General features: G+C 28.9%; 1 protein-coding gene across 1 annotated transcript in view; it reads right to left on the bottom strand.

Moving 5' to 3' along the window:
- LOC119674998 (putative sodium-coupled neutral amino acid transporter 11) overlaps window positions 1-6,809 on the bottom strand; it is a 9,121-nt gene extending 2,312 nt beyond the window's left edge. The window contains exons 1-5 of the mRNA XM_038086159.1: window positions 6,804-6,809; window positions 6,380-6,655; window positions 5,762-5,876; window positions 2,286-2,538; window positions 238-308 (exon numbers count right to left, since the gene is read on the bottom strand). Of these exons, the coding sequence (XP_037942087.1) occupies window positions 238-308; window positions 2,286-2,538; window positions 5,762-5,876; window positions 6,380-6,655; window positions 6,804-6,809 (721 nt within the window). The remainder of the gene's footprint in view (window positions 1-237; window positions 309-2,285; window positions 2,539-5,761; window positions 5,877-6,379; window positions 6,656-6,803) is intronic.
- Between the last annotated feature and the right edge of the window lie 3,456 nt (window positions 6,810-10,265).

Here is a 10,265-nt window from a genome sequence, read left to right as displayed (position 1 = left end):
CCAGTCTCAAAATTTTTTTAATTAAAAATAACTTTTTATATTAAAATATTGCTTCAATTCAAAACCTTTAAACAATTTTTAGGTATCTTGTAAAATTTTAGGGATATCGACTATTAAGATTGCTACTTATTCACATATCTTAGAGGACTTTCAAAAAAATATACATAAAAATTAATTTTCTTATATTATTTTTTATTATACATATCTACTCCATATACATAATTGATTGCTACTTACCAAAAACCATTATACCCGTTGCGGGAATAACATCGACATTTGCAAATCTCCAGGAATCCGCTGTATCAGTTCTGTTACAAAAAAGAGATTATCAGTTTTATTTGGAATGCATGAGGACAATAACTTTTTATGTTCGCAAAAAATTGAAATTTTTTATTCTTTTATTCTTTAGATACAAATTATGTATATAAATATGCTAAACTGATTTTTATTATTGCAATTTTTCAAAGTAACAATTTACTTCAACACTAAATGTTAAAATGTGTTCTGTCTGCTAAAGCGTTTGCGAATTCCTTAAAGAGTGCTTTCCTCACTTGCATGGAAAGGAATGCAAATTTGAAAATTATTTATAAATTATGCGAATCCTGCTGAATATGAAGATGCGTCCTTATTGTAAGTCTGCTGCCGTTTGTTATTGTTAAGTGTGTATAACAACGCTGGTACACCGTATACGTTATAAAGCTATATATAGCGTAAATTGTGTTACATTTTAAGTGCCGTTTTACAGCTCCCTCGCTTCACCGCAGCTAAATTAACCGACAACATCTGTTTTTCTACCGCATTTTTTTTTATTTTTTTTGTTGAGTTTTTCCTTAAAGAAGCGCAAAAAATTGGCAGTAATAAAAGCAACAGTTCCTTGTTTGGTCTATAAGACAGGGTAAGTGAGCAACAATAACCTTTTACATCTCAAGGGTGCGGTAATAAAATGTTGTAAATGCAAACGAGAGCAGCACTAAATTTCACGGTTCCACGTTGATTTGCGCTGCATTGGTGCTTTTTGGCAACTGCAACATTGTTGTGGATTAAAGGATAAACTTTTATTGCAGCGCGCAAAAATATATTGGCTACACAGAAGCGATTTGCGCTCCTTTATAAAATGATTAAAATTTCAGATATTTTTTTATTTTTATTTTTATTTTTATTTTAATGAATAAAAACATTAAAATCGAAAAGTTGAAATTCTTTAAAAGGGTAAGCCACTTAATAAGTTGCATTTTACAGCTCATTTCAAGTTTTTTGTTACAGTATGAAAACTTTTTATTAATATGAATCTTTTTTCATCATTATTAAATATGTAATAGGTATATATATTACAAATTTCTTTCGAAAAAAAATTCTTCATTTTCCAATATGAATTTCTCAGTATTTCACCTTCAACTACATACTCAGGTGAGTCTTGTTTTTTTTATGAGCCCATAAAAAATTTGTAATTGTCGTCTCTTATTCGAAATGCTTGCTGTAGTAACATTCTGCATTAATATTTAAAAACATCCTTGATGGTGACCTAATCGAAGTTGGTAATTTATAGCAATAATTTGGGAAAGTGAGGTTGTAGTAACACTTGAATTGTAACAAAATATTAATGACTTACAGTCACAGCTTTTCTATGGAATTACTATTATTTCAGTAATTAAAGTACTAGCACTTATAGATTCCTACTGAAACCAACATTAATTTATTGGAGTACTGCTTTTTAGGACAATTAAAATGTTATTTATAGCACACCCGGAGAACGAAACGTGCCAATAATTGAACTACTGTTTTGCTAATTTCATTAAAAACGTTTTACCTTAAATTATTAATAATTTGCATTTATCTAATTTTTATAATAAAAATTTCAAAATAAATAATGTATATAAAATATATGAAACAAAATTGTAATGTAAAGGGAAATAATTTTAAATCGGCTCATTTAAATTGGCATAAGCGATAAAACTTAATTGCGTATATTTAAAATGAAATTTCCAACAAAACGAGGCAATGTGGTTCCGATAATGCCTGCGAGCGGTGTTACAGCGATTTGCTAGCAGCTAAACATATACACATGCACTTAACAAGCACCAAGCACATAAGAGCTTAGCGCAAAAAAGGACCTTATAATTAATGGCATTTACTGTTTAATTTGTGAAAATGCCTCGTTAAATACTAAATTGTGCGCCTTATGGCACGGCAACTGCATTTGTTTGTTTGTTTGTTTGGATGTTTGATTGTTTGGCTGTTGGGGGATAAATGTGTGTAGTGCAAAATGAAATCCATTGGATACTTACACTTTGTAATCACCTGACATAAGCTTCAAAATCACGGCAAACAGTATAAAGACCACACATGCTAAGCTAATAAAACTCGCTCTGGCCAGACGCGAAACGTTCTTGTACAAGCAAAGCGGTACCACCACACCAATCGTTACGAAGAACACCACACCCAGTCGAACGGCACCCATTGATGTGCCCCACGAGGGAAAAAATCGCACTAGCACTTTAGATAGCGTATCACCGACGACCACATTGTACGATATCATGGCTGAAATATAAATGAAGAAGAAACTTAAATTTTATTAAAGGAAGTCTGATTATAAAATATACGTTTAGACAACAACAGAAATTTTATACTCAGTGACTGCAAACTTTCGGGCAAGTTTACCAACCAAGTTTTTGGAAAAACACATTTAATAATGAATCTTGTGTAATTAGTCACACATTCACACATATGCACACACACATCACACAACACAAAAAACAAAAAAAAAACAGAAATAATTATAACTTTATTGTTTCGTGTAGGAACAACCCATTAAGGGAATTTAAAAATCTTAGCTCCTTTTTTATGTACTAAAGCAAGTAAACACATAATTGCTTCCGGTAAGCAAATGTGTTTTTCACGAAAACATTTAATTTAGTTAACTTACGAGGGAGCCTTGATTTTTACACTGCACTACAATACAAAACTGCATAAACATGCGCTAACTACACTTTTGGACTTAATAACTATCGTCCTCGAATATAGGGAAATCTTGCTAATTACACTAAGTGACGATTTCATAATTGTTAGGGGGGAAAGCAGCAATTATTAAATGCCTAAATGTACTCAAGTTAAACCAAAAATTTACATACCCCAAAATAATTTTATGGCCAATGGTATTTTTAGTTTCTAGAAATATTGCTTTATCGATTCGTTTTATATACAAATTTTAAAATAAAATTTCTTGAAATTGTATTTTGCAATGCCTTAAAAGTAACTTCAGGGTTTTAACAATATATACTCTTAAAGTTTAATGTGAACATTATGGCAAATACAAGGAGTTATTTTTAATTGGAACTTATCTATCTATCATCAATTAACTGATACTATTCACTAGTGAATTTTACTAATGAATAGTGTCACACAGAAGGCGAATGAAGGGAGTAGAGAATCCATTCTGTGTTCAAAATGTTGAGTCATTTATATATACAGTCAAACTTCCATAACTCGAAGTACTATTTTGCAATGAAAAGGTTGGATTAATGGAGACTTCGAGTCAAAGAATTTTTTTGTAATTATATGTAATTTACTCTCTAAACCCTCTTGCACTCTATTTAGTTCGAGTTATAAAAAATTCAAGTTATAGCAGTTCAAATTGTGGAAGTTTGACTGTATTTAATTAAAAATAGAGTTAGCGTATCGAACTTGCATTATAGAAGTTTTATAGAAAACTAATTGAAGCTTTCCAACTTAGAAAAACAAACGAATCAAATGGATTTGGTTATAAGTGAGGACAAGACAAAGTACATTCCGTCAACAAGCAAATATCATGAGCGTCTTGGGATCCACGACACTATTGGCAACTATAAATTTGAAGTAACGAACGACTTTGTTTATTTGGGAACCAGCGTAAACGTCGAAAAGGCCTAAGTAGACAATTGAGAAATAAAACCTTTTCTAAAGCTTTTTAAAAGCTTCTTAAAGTTTTCCAACTAAAGCCTTGGAAGATCTAGGGGCCCTTACGAGTTGGCAACGAAGCTTTCAAAAAACTTCTTAAAGTTTTCCAATTAAGGCCTTGGAAGATCTAGGGCCACTTACGAGTTGGCAACGAGTATCGAATTAGATGGAATGATGAATTGTATGAGCTATATCGCGACATTGACCTAGTTCAAAGCATAAAAATTTTACAGCTTTACCATTTTGGTCAAGTCGTGCGAGTGGAAGAAAGTACTTCAGGTAGAAATGTGTTGGGTTCACTAGCGGAAACTACTGATGTCAGCTAAGATCGGCTCATAACTTAAATAGCAAAGTAAATGTTTTACTAAACTTTTTTATTATTATTCGAAATTTTATTATTTACATTTTTATAATTAATAAAATGTGATATTTATCAATATTTATGTAATGTAGTATGATATAATGGATACTATTGATAGTATACAGAAAATATATGTAAATTCATTAAATTCACCACAAAAAAAGAAATTTGTCACACTAGGTTATCTTAATGCAATACGTATTGTATACAATAAAAAATAAAAAGAAAATTGTGACGAAAACTCAGAACCAATAGATGCAATAATTTTAAATCCCAACATCGTTGCCATCTTGTTTAGACCTCAGTTCTACACTTGTTTGAACTTATATTTGACATCAGTGATTAATTTTTTTAATATGAAAATAAAAAAACTTCTATTGATATTCTGTTCTAGAACAACTATGCTAAAAAGACTATCTATTGCTTACTAAAAAAGCGTGTAAAAATCATCATCATATAAATCCTAATGGCATACATTTTCAGTTGCTCCGAAAACATCAAAAATTCTATCTGTTATTATAGATAATCGCGTTGATTAACTCTTAAACCTAAAAATACATCTGCATACTTTTTGAAATAAACAAAAACAATAATTTATAAATTGAATAATCACAATTTAATACACCTGTTCTTATGTAAAGGAAATAGGTCCAATGTATACAAGAACAAGTATCACTGGTAATGATATAAAAACCCCTTCAGCTTATGAGAATCAAAAAAAAATCACTCACTGTGCAACAATGAATAGTACATCAAATTGCAATGGAGCATAGACCATAAACAGTAAACCAAATTACCAACAATGATTAACTCTTGAAATGATACATATAATCGATGTTCCGGATCAGAGACTTAATTATAAAAAGGACATTAAATGCCTTTCATAAATTTGCAGAAATTTAATTCAATGTGAAGTTCACTAATACATAATATGTATGAAATTATTTATTTAATATCTTTTTGTTATTGGTGCTTACATATATAATTAAAATGATTAAATTTTACAATGGACCACATTGAACTTTGATAGTTATTTATGAGTTGTTTCCTTACACAACGCTTTAAATTTAATAGTACATAATAAGTGTAAGCTAAAAATTGAGAACAAAACCTCAGGACCATTAAATGAATTTTAAAATAATTATTGTTTATTGTTTATTTTAATAGTCTTGATATAATATTGCTATTATTAAATCTATTGTAATTCTCTACCTTCGCTCCTTGCTAGTTTTCTTGGGTTTAAAATACATGTGCACATACATACTATATATATACATTTAAATATCTTTAAAAGAACAGTAATATTTGCTTGTCACTATTACAATTAGTACATATTATTTACAACATATTATTGTGCTATATCATAAACATGAGATTGGTATCAAATAAATACAGTATTCATTATAAAATATATATTATCAATACCAAAACATTATATGTGTATATTTATATTGGTTTTATACCTACCTAAAAATGGATACATAAACTGCAGCAATGACAACAAATAATAACCATACTTTCCATAGGCTGCCTCCATTATGCCTGGATAACTGAAGCGACCGCATATATGACCACATCTCACCTGAAATTATAATTATGGATATGCATTGAAGAACTCTTTTATCTTCAATTTAGACATAGTTATAAATTAAAAAGAAAATTACAAAAAATTTTTTCTTACGTTAATAGAATTTTGAAACCGAATATATTATCAAATTTTATCGGAAGAAAATCTTATACATTTCCAACACAACTTTCAACTATACTTTCTCCACTACCAGAAAGACTTAAGTATTTGGTGCGTATGCAGTGCTTTAAATGTAATTTATGCGTATGAGCTAATCCATTATATTGTATGAATAAATTTTCAACCACGATTAACAAATTTTAAATTATGTACTAAATTTGAATTTTATCCATTAAGTTTACTACAATAATGGCACATGACAATCGACCATATATGTAAATTTGAATAGGTATATGTATGGTAGTTGCTTTTGAGATTGATAAAAATCTCAAAAATTCGAATATAAGTGGCTTGCTGGGATTGCTATTCTAGGTGCATATAAGGATTTTCATACATACCATTAGTATAAGTGAATAGTCGGTGATGTAGGCAACTAATATGAGAAGCAACAGTCCCAAGCCAAAACCTGCACGATGAAAGGCGTACGGAATGCCAATCACTCCACTACCAACAATTGAATTGATGTAGTTGAAGGACGCTTGAGGCAATGATGACAATGAGTCACTTAGTTCTGCATTAGGATGCTGCTGTTGTTGTTGTCCGGTTTGTTGTGGTTGTTGTTGAAGCTGTGATTGTTGCTGCTGTTGATGTGGACGATGCTGTTGATGGTCACTCTGTAAAATTTAAAGTGAAAAATGAGACAAAGGTGAACAATTTGTAGGCAATTGGAAAATGACAAAATTGCCGAAACTGATAAAACCAATTGCTAATATGGAAGGAAATATCGAATGAAAATACATTAATTATCATATTGAGGATTACATCCATAATTTAAAATTTAAAAAACTTAAACTTTCATGTATCTTACTTTGGTGTATACGAGACAATATACAAATATATAACGAATTATTAGCAGACACAAATCTTGCCTTAAGTACGATTATTATTTTTCCAGTAAACTCTTTCTTTAGTTAATTGATCAGTGCAATTCTCTTAACTATTAAAATTGAAACAGTTTTTATTATGAAAGCAAAAGGCCTTACATATTTGATTGACTGCACTAAATCTTTTTTATGACCACAAATGAAAGGTATAAAAATGCAATTCATACTCACGTTTTAATGTTAAATGAGATTAAATGCCTTTCAGTTTCAATTTCAGCTACAAAATTTTTAATGCAATTAAAATGAGATGCTTTTTATTCCGTGAAAATAAAATTTATTTTTGTTCAAATTATAATGCATTATCATGACTGCACAATAACAGCATAATTATTTTAAAAATGATTTTAAACAGTATAAAAATTTTAAATTATTTTTAATCAAATACGAAACTTGCATAAAATTACCTTAAAACCACGAGATTTAATAAATTTCAGTTAAATTTACTTAATGTAACCTTCCTTTAATGAATGAATTTCTTCTCTGCAGTAGTTTTAAGAAAAGTCAGCAAAACAATACCATCGTACCAGCATTACTGTTGGATAGAACTTGGTTTTTATAAAAAATGCCCTGAAGAGTGAAAATAAACAGTTACTGCTTTGATTCATTAATTTATGGAAGTGTTTTCAAGTTGGTTAAGATGATTTATTATCTTTATTTTTTGTTATGTAAGCTCTGTCCTTTTTGACGAATATTTGTCTCGCATAGGTAGAGAAGGGTGAAATAATAATGTGGGTATATTATATCACGATCTTGAACATAATCTATTAACAAAAACTCATGCAAAAATCAATCACAAAAACTAATGATAACAACTTAACTGATTTTTGGACTGATACTCGCTTTGGAACTCATTGTTTTGATTCACTTTTCTTTATACCTTTTAAAACACTACCGATGTTGTTGATTAGCTCTTATTTGAATGAATTTTTGGACGAATACGAAATAGGTTTTTGAAACCCAAAATTTTACATAAAATATCGCCACCTTACTTAAAATAATGTTTCTAAAACTATCAGTCTTAGTTAAATATCGATATTGTAAACCTATGTTTATTTATTTCTGCGTTATTTTTTGGTATTCATGCATTTTTTGGACGTATTTCATATGGAAACTTTAAAACTTATTTTAAAAGTTTGAAAACAGCCCACTTATGAATTATTATTTTAAAAGAAACTGCTACATCTTCAATATTTAAAACTTTTAAACCTTTATTCCCTTTATTTGCAATAAATTTAATCACAGTACTTTTTTTAATCCATTTATTTTATTACAATCTGTCAGGTATGAATGAAAATAAGTAATATATATTAACATGAATCGTAATAATAGTTATTACGATCTAGAAAAGAAAGGCACGTATGGACTATGTCCAGTGACATATCCATATATAATTAAAATAGAAGTGTATGACCTACATATACATATTTAAAACGTCTATCGATGTTTTTCTTTTTACCCTTGAAAAAGTGTTGGTGTACCCTATCAGGTGTGTAGCCAGTGGATTTGGATGCATATATATGCGATGAGCGTAAACACAGTATGATGTTCAATTTCTTCAATTGTTTAAGAAGATATTTCAGTACATTTCTTCAAATAATGAATAAATGTCACGATTCTCATTTCCCATTGACATAAATTTCACAATGTATCTAAAAAAACGCCAATTTCGAGCAACATTATCCACTGGGCTCTACGTTAGTTTTCGAGATATCATTACATATGGCGGAACTACTTGTCGTTACAACAATATTGCACACACCAGTTGGCTTTAGATAATGTTTTATTAGTTCTTATTATCATTATTACATTATTGCAATTATTAGTTCTTATTAGTCCATTCAACGTAAAAAGTTTGCAATCATAAACTTCGAAATCGACAATTCAAAAGTAAACTACATAGTCATATGAAGTAGTAAAGAAGTTGCTTAAAATATTGAAATTTACTATATATTGTCAAATACGTGTAAAAAGGAAATAGAAATCTCATCTTATAATGTGGCTATATTATAATAAAACGTGAAATATAGACTAAAATATAGTTAAAATCATCGTTTTTTTTATTTAAATTTATTAATATGTAATAGATAACTATTCTCAACTTTTTAATACATTTAAATATGCTTCACTTAAATTTAAAAAAATTATTGACAAATTTTTTTTATATAAAAAAATGCTTTCTATAAAATAAGTATAGCTTGGCAATTCTTATAAAATTTAAAAAAAAAAATTAAAATCAAACTTTGAAAATTTTTTAGTTACAGCTAAGGTCAATAATTGTAAATGTTTTAAATATTTTTTAGAGAATTACTTAAAACAACAAAAATGTAAGAAACAATTGTATTGAAACAAACAAAAATATCTATAAACTCTGAATACAAAACATATGAATCACTTGAAAAGTTAAAATAAAACTTTCATTTCAAGTATTTTGCCAATAGGTATTGCAAAATAAAATCCATTGTTACTAGAAATATATAAAAGAGTTCCTTAAAAGTTTGCACAAAGTTGGTAATTGAATAAACCCTTGAAATGCAAACGCTACGCTTTCATTAATCAATTGCTTCACACCAATTAATTCTAAAAATATAACCAAGAGCAAGGACAATGACAACAAGTAACTTAGATCCTTTTTAATCACAAATATATACACACAATCCAAAAAGCAAAGGAAAAAATATCTCCACCAAATTCCTTCCGCAACTGTCACGTGACTGGCATCCGAAAATTGTCAGTGTCTTCATTGTTTATTATCACGCAAAGAGTGGATACAAAGGAAGGAATTCATTGCAATAAAATATCTAATAAAAATATACAGGAGGCTATCAAAGGAACTTTTGCCAAGAACACAAAGTGTAAGAGGAACGATTAAAGTAGTAATGGAAATATGAAGCAATAAAATCTGTGCTTACTACTTTATTTAATATCATGTCAAAATTTATGTCCTTGTGTATATAAAAGTAATGCCAATGAAAATAGGGAATATTAATAAAAGGTAATAATTATGTTGTTAGAAAGTGAAAGTTATTATAATTAATAAGTTAAATATGACATAAAAATTTAGTAATCTGCCGGTACATTAAGCTTTATATTTATATCACTTTTGTGTTTATATACAATATTTCATCGGCTTTTTAAGTGAATGACCCACCAGAATGAAGGAACTTCTTTGAGACGGAATAAGGCATTACCACTTTAGTATCCTCACCGTTAGCCACAATAATTTTTTTTGGGTATATTTTTGCAGAAGTTTCACTTTTATTAAAATAATAAAGCAACACATAGCAAATTTCTTCTCAACTTAAGATTTTAACTCATTTTCAAATCAATATAACTTTTTCCA

Source organism: Teleopsis dalmanni, chromosome 2, assembly GCF_002237135.1.
Source record: "Teleopsis dalmanni isolate 2A chromosome 2, ASM223713v2, whole genome shotgun sequence".
In the NCBI taxonomy this organism is placed as follows: domain Eukaryota; kingdom Metazoa; phylum Arthropoda; class Insecta; order Diptera; family Diopsidae; genus Teleopsis; species Teleopsis dalmanni.
The sequence above is the reverse complement of the archived record's forward strand: the minus strand, read 5'-3'. Positions and strand labels throughout refer to the sequence as shown.